The sequence below is a fragment of the Oncorhynchus mykiss genome, chromosome 3, assembly GCF_013265735.2.
Source record: "Oncorhynchus mykiss isolate Arlee chromosome 3, USDA_OmykA_1.1, whole genome shotgun sequence".
NCBI classification, from domain to species: domain Eukaryota; kingdom Metazoa; phylum Chordata; class Actinopteri; order Salmoniformes; family Salmonidae; genus Oncorhynchus; species Oncorhynchus mykiss.
The window spans coordinates 30,614,060-30,627,324 of record NC_048567.1 but is presented as its reverse complement, the minus strand read 5'-3'; the positions used below and the strand labels follow the sequence as shown (position 1 = coordinate 30,627,324).

The window sequence follows — 13,265 nt, the reverse complement described above, 5'->3', positions numbered from 1 at the left end:
ATGTGTGTTCTCTTGATAAGTGTGTAAATTGGACCGTTTTCCGGTCCTAAGCACTCAACATGTAACGAGTACTTTTGGTTGTCAGAGAAAACATATGGAGTAAAAAATACATTATTTTCTTTAGGTGTAATTAAGTAAAAGTTGTCAAACATAAATTGTAAAGCAAAGTACAGATAACTACTTAAGTAGTACTTTAAAGTATTTTTACTGAAGTACTTTACACCACTGACACACACACACACCTCTTTGGTTTTTAAAATCCAGCATTTTAATGAACATTACAAAAAATGTATTTAAAATTATTTTTTCCCCATTTCTCTTTTCCTTTGTACATTTGGTAGCAATAAGGCAAAAAAGTAGTCTCTGAAATAACAATTAATTCACATCAATTAATTATTACCACAAGTATAAATATTATTAAAATGTGGGTTGTTGCTACAGTGAGTCACTGCTCTCCCAATGTGTCTCTGCATTGGAAAAGGATAGTGGTAGATGTAGGAACAGAGTATCTGACAAGTCAAACATTCTAGATCTGACCTTGCGTCAGTGGTTAGGGCAAAGTTTTACCAAGTCCTAAGAAAGATCGAGGAAGGTGCTAGATCTCACTGGAGACCACTTGTGATGCTGCTGACATTGGTATGGTGATGTCACTCAATGTAAAAGTGGTGGTTTTGGTTACCTGTTGTTTAAGTTGGGAATTTGTTTTCCAGTTTGTTCAGAGACAGTCGGAAGGGTGTGGGGTGGCAATGGAGTGAGAGGACGACGGCAGACAAAGAGGAGGATGAAAAGGGTCATGAGGAGAGGGAGATGGGGGAAGAGGAGAGCATTGAAATCCCTTCATGGAATCTTATCCAAAGCTACAAAACGGTTGATCGTAAAACCCTCCTAAAATAGCTATAAAATCCAGTCTCGTCACAAAAATAACGGAAACAAAATCTGAATTGAAACCAGAATAAATGTAAAAACAGTTGATAATACAAGGCCATTTTTGAGTCACGTGTTAGTGTGTACAGTGCTTCTTGTGAGTGAGTGTTGGCCAATGAAAACACTCCTCCCCCAAAATATATAATTCCCATCAGAGCAGCAATCCTTGGTTTTTTGTTCTCTCAACAAAATGAATGTTTACATTAAATCTGAAAGTGCCAAAAACATTTGTTGTGCCTGAACCATAGAGCCTGCACAGACATGGCTATATACACACGGAGTAGAGAAAACATTAAGAACACCTGCTCTTTCCATGACAGACTCACAAGGTGAATCATGCAAAAGCTAAGATCCCTTATTTATGTCAATTGTTAAATCCACTTCAATTAGTGTAGATGAAGGGGAGGAGATAGGACAAATAAGGATTTTTAAGCCATGGATTGTGTGTGTGTCAATTCAGACGGTGAATATAAACAAAATATTTAAGTGCCTTTGAACGGGGTATGGTAGTAGGTGCCAGGCGCACTGGCTTTTGTCAAGAACTGAAACGCTGCTGGGTTTTTCACACTCAACAGTATCTATGTGTATAAAGAATGGGGGGGGTGCAACTCAATATTAGGATGTTTTGTATACACCGTGTATATGGACTTGAGGGAAGGGTTGAAACAGGAAGAGAGATCGTAAAACAGAGCTGCCTACGGATCCAGAGCCCGTGAGTGGCGAGTGCAATATACTGTGTATATAAGACTTCAGTCTCTCAAGTTCTAAAAACCAAGAAAACACCCCTGATTGGCTCACAATGGTTATTTCCTGTACCTTTATCTCCCTGGTCCCAAAAAAAACGTGCGTCCCGTCCAAAACACTAAAATAAATAGAAAGAAAAATGTGTACACAAATATTAAAGGCTTTAAAATATTTTCTGATCCGCTCCTAGTTAAAAGTCACAGTTCCCTTCAGTCACATCCTGGGTGGAGATTCAGCCAGAGACCTGAGAGAAAGAGAGAGTGATTAGTTGAGGTGATTTTTTTCCCCCCTTACAAAAAGTTTAGAACATGTGATGGAAAAGCACTATATAAATCCAATCCATCGTCATAAATATTATTATCATATATCCACAAGTAACATAAGAGACAGTGACATTTCTGTTTCTGTCTATTCATAAATATGTTGTGAAGATCCCTCTACATGCATTAGGAGAAATGTAGAAGCCTAAATCTCAAACAAAAAGGGGGAAAAATTGGCAGCATTTTGTTTTGGATCGGAATCTTTCCCATTCATTTTAGATCTGCATATTTTGAATTCATACCATTTATGGAAGTATGAAAACATCTGTCAAAAGTCATTTTGGGGGTAAACTGTGCCTTTAAGTTGAATTAATTATCTGGAAACTATCTTTTGCCAATATGGAGACTAATGAATAACTGAAACATAGAGAATGTGTTTACAGGGAATTAAGTCTAAACTAGGACAGTAATGGTATAACCGCCAATTATGAATAATAATTGTTTTAATACATTGCTTTTAGGTCTTTCAACTTCATTTTCAAGTAGATATAGTTTACCCAATAGCATTTTTTCATTTTTACATGACAAGGGTAAAGTTGGTAATGTCTCAACGAGGGCAGCAATCATTTTACGGGCAGTACAGCACTGTTGGGAGGGGAAGCTTCATTTCCTAAAGTTCCAAGTGGTCATAAATCATACATTTCTGAGACGTAGGTGTTCACCAAAGCTGTGTTGTATACATTAGGTATGTCGTAGATCATTTTCAAAGACGCATTATGATACATTACAAGCTCGGTTTTTGTCTCTCAGTAAAACGGGCCAATTTTGTTTTTAGGGATAGTTCACCCAAATGACAAAAATTACACATTGGTTTCCGTACCCTGTAAGCAGTCTATGGACAAGGTATGTCAGCAATCAATGCTTACGTTTTGTTTACCCCTGCCACTGTTTCAAACCCTTTTCATCTACAAGTAACTTACAGTTTTTGATATGTAAATGTGGGCATTTAGTGCCAAAAAAATGCTAATACAGCTACCATTGACTTGCATTTGTGCCACAAATGCTAAAACGTTAGCATTTGAAACAGCAGCCAGGTAAACAAATCCAAAGCATGGATTTCTGTCATACCTTGTCCATAGACAGCTTACAGGGTAAGGAAGCCAATATACCATTTTTTAAGATGGGTGAACTATCCCTTTAAATCATTATCCAAAATTCCATGATCGCCACAGCCTTACTGTAAACACAGAAAAGTCTGGGAGAACCATACAGAAGCTTGCATTTACCTAACGTAGTTCCTAGTCCTCCTTTTTCTCGCTCCGTTCTTTTCTAGGTACCAGCACCTTGCGGAGATACGGGATGCCTAGATACAACGTGAAGAAGAATATGTGGCCGCAGAAATAAATGGACGAATACACCTGCAAAACAGAAAGATGACAAACCGAGCACATTAAATCCTCATCCAGACAGCCGTTTCCCCAACCCAAGTCAAAAGCTTAAACGCATGCCAGAAAACTGCACTCACTCATCACACAATAATCCATGATCTGAGTTCTAACATGTTTGTGGTATTACAAACTGCCAGCTACCTTTAGCTACTTCAAGTAAAAATGTGTTGCAATATGCTTATGACAACATTCCGAAGGCTTTCTAAGCCGTTTATTACCCTGAGCCACTTGTCGTAGGTGAAGAGGCAGAAGGGCACCAAAGGATAGCCCATGAAGAGCCAGTGGATGAACTGCTGGACCAGGTAGATGAGGGGGTAGAGGGAACTGTTGGCCAGGCGGGTCAGCAGGGGACTGTCCCTCACCAGCGCTTGGGCCTGAAACAAACAGGGATACGCGTACAGTATTAAAGGTATAGTTATGGACACGGGCGCACACACAGTAATGCAGTAACGCATACAGGGCAGAGAGTTTGAGAATCCTCCAATAGCTTAAAATGGAGATCTTGAACCCTAAGTTGTTGACCCGCTTGAGGATAAATTAGCACTGACAGGTTGTCTCCTCTTGACGAGGTTTAAAATGCACAGCTCCAGAGAATGGAAAACATCACACAGAGCGATGAAGCCATTGCACACTGTTTATATGCTCCCAATGTTTGACGCAACTATGTTTTGACTACTGAGGGTCAGGTCGCCCTCGCAAAATAGGTTTCTTAACCTTACCAGCTTAAAAAAAATACATACAGTACATTCCCACCGTGGTCAAGACATTGTCGTGTACAACTTTGAAAGCATCCAAAAATAAGCGAGGCGGCATTTTCCTGTCTCCTCAGGATTCGCTCTCTGGTGCTTGTTTCCATAGAAATATAATTACTAGAACAGCCATTCCCAATCAAGCCACTGTGCTTGTGATTGGTGGACAAGCAGCCATATTGAGTGTACCCATAGGAGTAAAGCAGAAAGTAAAAGCAGGAAGTTCAGTATTCAAGTAGTGCTTCATTAAAATTCTATTAAATTCCATTATTTACTCGTACCTGTCTCTCCACATTTACGATGATAAACTCCATGGAGAAACATAGGAGGTATCCGGAGTGCGTGCCATGCCAGATGGCCAGGAACGCAAGCGCGGTCACCTGAGACAGGAGCTTATTGCCTAGGAACTTCAACCGCTTAAACACATGCCTGTAGGAGTGTTACAAACCACAAAATATTGTTAGATATACCAGTATATATTTGTATCAATTAAACCTGTATTTATACAGCTTAAATCTATTTTGCAAGAGACCTTTAGCACTTTATCAGACACTAACCTAGCCATACAGTTTTAAATTCAGACTAAGGTCCCTGCTATCCAAGATCCCTGGGACATCCTTACCCAATTAAGGTGGAATTTAAAATGGTTAAGGTAAGGGTGGGGATGCTCCAAGGATCCCAGAAAGCACTTACTTGGCCATAAATAGTTACGAGTTTTAGTCAGGCACTAACCTGGCCACCCAGGCGTTGGTGTTAATGTTGAAGGAGGCGATGGTGCCCGTGAAAAGGGGTGTGGTCTCAAATGTCCACACCTTCATATTTGCGCAGGCGTCCCATTGGTACTCGCCATTCTGACCCAGGCCATTATAGCCAAGCCCAGAGAGTATACAGACGCCCTCCTGAGTCACAAATCACAGACATTCCTTTTACAAACACTTGAATAACTTCTTCCTGATAAACCTAAATATATGGTATCGGTGATATACTGGGCTCCCAGACCAGTTTCTTCTCCCCTGATCTGACGTAGGTGTGTCCCAGTGAAACTAATCTGTGTGTGAATGACAGGTATGTGGAGACAGGTGTGTCTGTAAAAGGTGTTGTTATTTTGAAGCGGGAGCAGCCTGGAAATGAGATGTTTTTCTGCATACCAAGTGCTGCTACATTGTGCTACTACTCACCGCTATGACCCAGCAGCTGACATATTTGTACAGGATGACTTTGGCCCAAAGGAGGATGAAGACACAGCGGTACCAGAACGGCTGGGCCTGAAGAGACACGTTCGCTTTTGACTTTGGACGGTTACATTTGTCAAACAGAACAACGTAAGGAAATGTGGCTTTGGCTTCAATCAGTGATGTTAAGTGTCAGGAATGCTGGTGCAAAAGCAAGGCTTTCTTACGTCATACTCGTCTGTTAGGTAATAGCTATCTGGGTAGTGGGGACTGAATATTGCGTAGATCACCAGGCAGAGGAGGCCAAGGGAGAATCGCTTCATAGCAGGTATAACACTGAGAGAAAGAAAAAGATTGTTAAGTAAACCAATGTATCCATCTCCTTCCTCTCTCTGCCTCCATCCCTGCACCGCCCATCCCATCTCCCAGTCGGGCCCCATCCCACCTCCCAGTCGGGCCCCATCCCTCCATCCAGTCCGGCCTCCCCTCCTCTACCTGTTAGGTGGCTGTCCGGGGCAGTCGGTGAGCTCCCCTTTGACGAGCCTCTGGTAGCTGCGTAGTGTGAACTGGGGCCCCACCAGAAAGCCTCCGTAGAAGTAGGAGAAGCCGATTACCTCCAGCAGAGAGGGAACTTTGGCTAGGGCTGACCTCTTCTGCTCCTCATTCAACTTGGACTGGTGGGGTGGAGGGGGAGAGAGGAAGGAGAGTGAGGTGGAGAATAGTGGTTGGAGCCAGGGAGAAAGAAGGGGGAGGGTTAAGAGGAGATGGAGGATTTAGAGTAAAAGGGGAAAGGTTGGGTAAATGAGAAAAGGGAGAGCAGAGAAAAGGAAAGCAAAGAGGGGAAAAGGATAGAATGAAAAGTGAAAGAGAAAAGGGGAAAGAAAGGACAGGAAATAGAGGAGAGACATTTAACAGTGCACAGTCACTGGCTGAGCTCGCTGCATATCCAGTTACCCAGGGTTCTTGTTGAAAGCGGCCCATGGTTTGACCGCAAATTCAATTGAACCAAATAGGTCTACTTAACAGGCATTTAACTAGGGGGCATAAAACTGCTGGTTTTCCAAGTGCAAACCCGTGTGCCTGCCTTTTGGTGCCTTTTTGACTAGACAAAACAAGATACACAGCACAGTAACTAGACTACGCGTGCGTCCCAAATCGCACCCTATTCCCTACATGCCGCTCTACTTTCGTCCAGAGCCCTATAAGTTGTGCCATTTAGGAGCACCACTACACACAGAAAAGGTGAGAAGCAACTGTACAGAGTAACATTTGTAATGATGACCACTAGACACTTGCCTGTTTGTACATGGATAACTTCCTCAATGCAAACACACGCTACCAAAACTCATCTCTGACTGGTGTGTGGACAAAGTCTCTCACTCAAACATCCAAACTGTCAGTCACACACACACACACTTGGAAGAGGTTGAAGCACAAACAGACAAGTACACTGATAGAGCAAAATAAATAAAAAATAGAACAGAGATAAAAACAATTCCACACAGAATTGACCAATAATCAAATGCCGATAGAGAGATCAATCAACTCACTGGTTCCTGGCCACCGTCATAGTAATCAAACGACAAACCTGAAATCAAAGAGAACGCAAAATGGCATCAGTCACCATGTTATGAACGCTCCTAGGATTGCCATGAACATTGGAATGAATACTTTGACTGTAGATGTTCCTCAGCTGCACCCATGTAAAACCATGATGGATCATAGTAGGTTTTTTTAGTATACTGCACTATGCAAAATACGATCCATGTTATAGCAGAGGCCAATGAACAACTACGACAACGCAAGTCGCCGCTAAGAAAATAAAAGGAAATCGGACAAATAATCACGCAGCAACGGGTGTTACACAAAATAAGTGGGAAACAAAGAGGGGTTGTACAGCGCAGCGGAGAGAGGGTGTTTGTGATGAGGTGAACATACCGATAAGTTTGAGTGCAAGGACACATTGGGGCATGGTCCACTTGATATCATATTCTTCTGTAGCGGTGTAGTAGTAGCCTGACAGCAGGTATGCCTACAGAGAGAGACGGGGATAAAGAAAGAAGACCGGCTTGATCAACACACAAAACAATGATTACAGTCACACTTTTAAAAAAAAAAGGAGGGAGGGCGAGCGAGAGCATTACGTCATACAGTGGCAGTATTCTACGGTGCTTCAGTACTCCAGTGAAAGAGAAAAAAAAAGGACAGAGGAAGAGGACATCGTAACATGAACAGCAGAAATTACACAAACACACGGACAGTGCAGCTCTTCAACCACAAGTAGCAAGGGAGCGGCAACGAGCGAGAGATGCTTCCTCTATCACCTGACTCCCGCATCACAACAGAACACAGGAGGAGATTGAGAGAAAAGGAGAAAAAAAAGGAGAAAAAAAAGGAGCGAGAAAGATTGAGGGAGAAATCTCACCATTTGAAACATAAAGCTGGCCAGGACGGTTGTTATCGTCCTTCCCATAAGCCTCATCATCAGGAACTGGACAAGGACGCATAATGCAGAGTGATAGAGCTGGGTTCCTGAAAGAGACAGAAAGATGGAATGATAGAGGGACAGAGGGAGGAAGGGAAAGGGGCCAGAGAGATGGATGTAAGCGCAGAGAGAAGAAACAGAGGAAGAAATAGTGCAATTCTTGCAAATTGAAGATGAGCAGGTCAACACAGGTTATCAAGTGAAGAGGATAAAAATTAAAAAAAAGATAGATTCCACAAAGACAGTGAAAGTGCAACAGACCTGCTGTAAAATCCAAGTGCAGCAGAGAACAAGGGGGAGAAAGGTTGCGTTATTAATCTCGTACTATCATGTAAACCTCAAACCATCCATCCATCCCTCTCTAGACTCCCTCAGTCTGTCAAACTATCTTTACATCTTCACAATTACTCAGGACTTGGTGGTTACCGCTTAGGCTAGCTATAGCATACAAATTGAATGATTGACACTCCTGGACTAGCTCAAGGTCTAACATACACCCGCGGGTGTTTTGAGCAAAATACTTTTAAAAAATAATAATTTTGGGGTGGGGAATGAGCTCAACCAAATCAAAACTGGGTAGAAATGATAAAGGAACTAGGTTTATAGTCTCTTCACTTTGTCCAGCTTTCTATCAATCAGTGACACGAAAGCTAGAAAGTCGGGGAGCATCGTAAAATCCAAAAACGATGGCTAGAGGACTGTATTTTGGTAATTTAGACAGTGAGGAAACGTAACCAATTTTGTGTGCAGCCGTCCGGACCTCGGTGAAGACCGAATCAGGCCCGCAGGTCGAAACGAGTTTGACATCCCTGAGCTAGACAGATCCCGCCCTTAAGATACTGTCCTGTTCTAGGCCGATCCCTTGCAGCGTTAAACACTAGGGTGGTTTCTTAGTACGGCACAGAAGCCCCTGAAGCAATAATCAAAAGCTGCAAACACCAAAATATTTCATTTGAAACAAAGAGGGCATTTCTGGATTTCTGGAAAACCAGGGAATTTATTGAAAGTTTCCAGAATTTTGCAACCCGACTCCCACCGCACCAAAGTAATGGCGAGGCAAACACGGTTTTCAGAAATGAGCCACTTTACCCAAACACTTTCAATCTCCTCCACTCCACAATCCACCCCCCCTCCCTTTGGAGTTAATAGATCCCCATCACAACTCTGTAACAGTTTCCCTGCCAACATGACCGCCATAAGGAAATCATTACCCATTCCCCCCCACCACTCATTCCCCAGCCACTTTTCTACAGGGTCAACAACCCACCTGCTCTCACCTCTCATTCACCTGAAGTTGGGATGTTCCAATAGTGTTATAAGCCATTGACACTATTTACTTAATGTAGCACTGCTAAGAAAGAGGCTCCTGGTCATAGCAAACTTCTCAATCCTTTTAACGTATTACAAATGTATAGGCATGAGCCGAAATACCTACCAAGTTCCTCCTTCATTTCCTCTCTCCCTCCCCCACACCACTTCCCCACCTCCTTTCTCTCTTCCTCCCTCCTTCTCTATTTGCCTCCCTCCGTCCCCTCGCATCTCACCAAAGTTGAAAGCCGCCAGAGACAGTCCGGAGATGGCGTGGTATAGGTGAATGACAGTGGGTGGCTGGTGGAAGAAGAAGCGGCGGTACAGCAGGGCACAGGGGTACCCTGTAGGAACGACAGAAAGGAGGAGACTGTTAACATGTGCAATCAACACGAGTTAATCATTCTAGACAAGAGCCCTTAGTGCTGACAGCAAAATGAAGACTTTGTAGTTCAGTGCTGTAACCCCAAGATAAAAAACAGACGTTTATGCAATTGGTCTGGGGCCCGCCGGGGCTGAGGTTCTGTACCTTAGGTTATATGATTTTTGCCTACAACAAGATTTAATGAAAATCAAATCGGAAAAATGGTTTTGTACCCCGTGTCTCCCGCCCAATGTAGTCAACACATAGGAGACTCTGTGCACCCACTTTTCTGACTGCTTGCACAGCCTGCGCAACTACTATGAAATTGTTGCCCACGGACCCCCCCAAAAAATGTGGAACATGTCAAAAAAATACTTCTGCCGTGACACACTTTGAAGATGCTGCAGACCACACTGACTTTTCCTCAGCCAACAACATGAGCAGCCTAACGAACACCAAAATCAGAAAAAAAAACAAACATAGTAGAATAGTTGACCTTTTCAATTGGATTCTCACATTCCACGCGAGAAAATAATATTTATCTCGAGACACTTTCAAATTGTATGTACCACTGGGATAAAAGAAAACATGGCCGGGCATACAATGCATTGCACCGTCACAACGACACATTTGAAAGGGGTTGATGGCAACTGTTAAAAAAAGGGGATCCCAGCTTTCCATTACTACTGTATTTATTATTTCTCAAATCCTACACATTTGTTAACTGTACCATTTTCAAAGTGGAGTGGGCAGAATGGCTTAGGTGCGTTTAACCCTCACTGTTCACGAGAGGAGATAAGGGCATAGAGGAGATAAGGGCCAAATGTAACATGGGTCAGGTGTAACAGGTAGGCCTACACTTTAAAATTAAATGTCCTGTAACTTTCACGGTAACTTACCTGTAAGTTACTGTCAATTCTAAATAAGCTGGTTTAACAATACTTTGCTGTAAAGTTTACTGTAATACCACTAAACAAAAGTTGTGTTTGGAATTTACAGTAACATACTGTATTTTTGGGACATTCAAGTCATCAATATGATGTTAACTAGCAACAAGATCATGTTTAGAGTTTGCGATGTAGCTAATTCTTAACCTAATGGGGTAAATGCAGATGGGCAATCCCATTCTTCAGCCCATTTATTAGCCAACATACTGCATCAGTTGGGCTATAGCCAGGTGATAGCCTAACGCTTTTAGCTAAATAGCGCACCTGCCAGATCATGATGATATGGACCATTATGTTTTGGGCTGGAGGGGCAAATTATATTTTAGATGGTGTTAGCATCGTTTTATTCCATTTATATGGTAGTGGAATGTCCTTTTAAAAAGTCACCAGAACTGACCTTCCCACAGTCATTTTACTGCTAAAAAAAAATAAATGTACAAGATTCTGGAAACACTGACCAATCGTTGACGTTTTAGTTTCATGGACAACTTAAGTGAGAGATTCAGCTCAAAATGTTTATGCCTAAAAGCAGAGTGACTTATCATGTTTAAATATGAAAAGTCACTCCACTGGAAGGTCATTATTATCTGACCATTACACAGAAATCACATGCTATTTGGTTGTGAATGGCAGCAGTTTATTAATTAAGAGCCTGTAGTTTTGCTGTCATATGAGCTTTTGGTGCATATCGTTAAGGTTAGTGCAATGTCTACAAGGGTAGACATTGGCACCAGAATTAAAAGCTTGTAAGTACATTTAAATGTGATTCCATAAAGTATAGAGGTGGGGAGGACTTGCAATCTGATACCGTCAATGTGTCACAATCACAATGATGACTGGTAAAGGCAGTATTGTAGTTCATATAAATTCTAAACATTTACAAGATTGTCAATATGGGCCAAAGGTACGATATCTACAATTATAGGCTACAGCAAGAATAAATCATATCAGGGTCCCAGAAGCTGAAAAGCAACTGCAATTGCATTAAGGCAATGAACGTAACTGTTATACTGCACTATTTGTTTGTCAATCCCAGCATATGTGACTTCAGTAGAAAAACATGCTCATGTGTCAGAGCAAAGTTCAGAGATGACAAGACACCCGGCTACCTGGGATAAACCGACCATTGTAAAGTAAACCCGTCCGTACTGTATGCCACAACCGCTTGTAGTAACCTCGTCTGCTATAATCGCTAGCTAGCTAACGTTAGCTAAAAACATTAAATAAATGTGTTTTCTGACAGTCAGCAGAGAAGAATGCATTGTGCGAAGTCTTGTGCACGCTCAACCTTGCAGCCCGTCTGTCATGTCAGCTTGTCAAACACAAGGCTAGCTAAGTGCATTTGGCTACTGTAATCTTTCGCCTTGCCAGCGGGTCTACTCGCTAGCTAGCCCAACGTTAGACTGGCTAGTCACTGCAGCTGAGCAAGAGACATCATTAACGTTACCAGTTTTAGCGGAGTGTGTGTGTAGTTACACTGTTTTAAAGGTGTAACTCAATATTACATTGACACATGGTTATGTCAGAGCGTCTACTGAAAGCTGTCAGAGATGACGAAATTGAACTCACCGACTAAAACGGACAGAATCAGTCGAACCGCAGGTTCTGGGGAACCTAAAGATTCCGACAATTTCTCCATCAAGGGAGCCGCCATCTTTCGTGTGGGCGGAAGTGGCTCTGGTGATTCCGTAGATGTGTACCTTCGTGAGCGTTCCACTCTCTCCTTTATCTGCCCTTGTCGATTCAGCGCTCCCCCCACCCCTTTCCCCTCCTCTTTCTTTAATGTTCATTCTTCCCCTTTGTCACCACATCGACCTTCAATCTCTTTTGCCCCCAAATTTCGCAACATCTGTTCGATCTACTCCAACCTCTCTCACTCAAGTACAATAATATGCAGCCTACTGCTGTTGTGATATAGTGCATTTTGATCTTGAATTGTTAAGAAAATCATCAAACTTTTTTTTGTGGGCAAAAATACATTAGGTTGTATATACACACCATCAATACAGTAGAAAATATTTGCCTCCATCCACTGCCTAATTTCATATTGCATTCTGTTGTCAGTGCTGCTCTACAGTGGTGCAAAATCCCCCTCGTGTGGCGTGAGGGAGGAATTACATGTTTGCCCAGGCAAGTGCATGCACCACCAGTTTCGTGTTCCCCCAATGGTTAAAGGCCCACTCTTTAATTCGAAAAACAACAAAAACGTTATTCAGCCACTCGATTTTCTATATAGGCCTAAACTGAGGGATTGGGCTGGACACTTACATTCATAGATGTTGCAATGTATGGTAAGATATCCCTCTAGTGGTGTGGGGGCTGTGCTTTGGCAAAGTGGGTAGGGTTCTATCCTTCCTGTTTGGCCCTGTCCAGGGGTGTCCTCGGATGGGGCCACAGTGTCCCCTGACCCCTCCTGTCTCAGCTTCCAGTATTTATGCTGCAGTAGTTTATGTGTCGGGGGGCTAGGGTCAGTTTGTTATATCTGGAGTACTTCTCCTGTCCTATTCGGTGTCCTGTGTGAATTTAAGTGTGCTCTCTCTAATTCTCTCTTTCTCTCTTTCTTTCTCTCTCTCGGAGGACCTGAGCCCTAGGACCATGCCTCAGGATTACCTGACATGATGACTCCTTGCTGTCCCCAGTCCACCTGGCCGTGTTGCTGCTCCAGTTTCAACTGTTCTGCCTTATTATTATTGGACCATGCTGGTCATTTATGAACATTTGAACATCTTGGCCATGTTCTGTTATAATCTCCACCCGGCACAGCCAGAAGAGGACTGGCCACCCCACATAGCCTGGTTCCTCTCTAGGTTTCTTCCTAGGTTTTGGCCTTTCTAGGGAGTTTTTCCTAGCCACCGTGCTTCTAC

General features: G+C 42.7%; 1 protein-coding gene across 1 annotated transcript; it reads right to left on the bottom strand.

The window, feature by feature from the left end:
* Positions 1-245: 245 nt before the first annotated feature.
* LOC110517876 (lysophospholipid acyltransferase 5) lies at positions 246-12,127 on the bottom strand. The gene is made up of 13 exons (XM_021595725.2): positions 11,971-12,127; positions 9,327-9,434; positions 7,723-7,829; positions 7,236-7,329; positions 6,848-6,885; positions 5,793-5,971; positions 5,525-5,633; positions 5,304-5,390; positions 4,858-5,024; positions 4,407-4,554; positions 3,595-3,750; positions 3,215-3,346; positions 246-1,912 (listed from the first exon to the last, which is right to left on the bottom strand). Exons 1-12 carry the CDS (start codon positions 12,053-12,055, stop codon positions 3,227-3,229), a joined length of 1,398 nt encoding a protein of 465 aa, XP_021451400.1. The 5' UTR covers positions 12,056-12,127; the 3' UTR covers positions 246-1,912; positions 3,215-3,226.
* Positions 12,128-13,265: the final 1,138 nt, after the last annotated feature.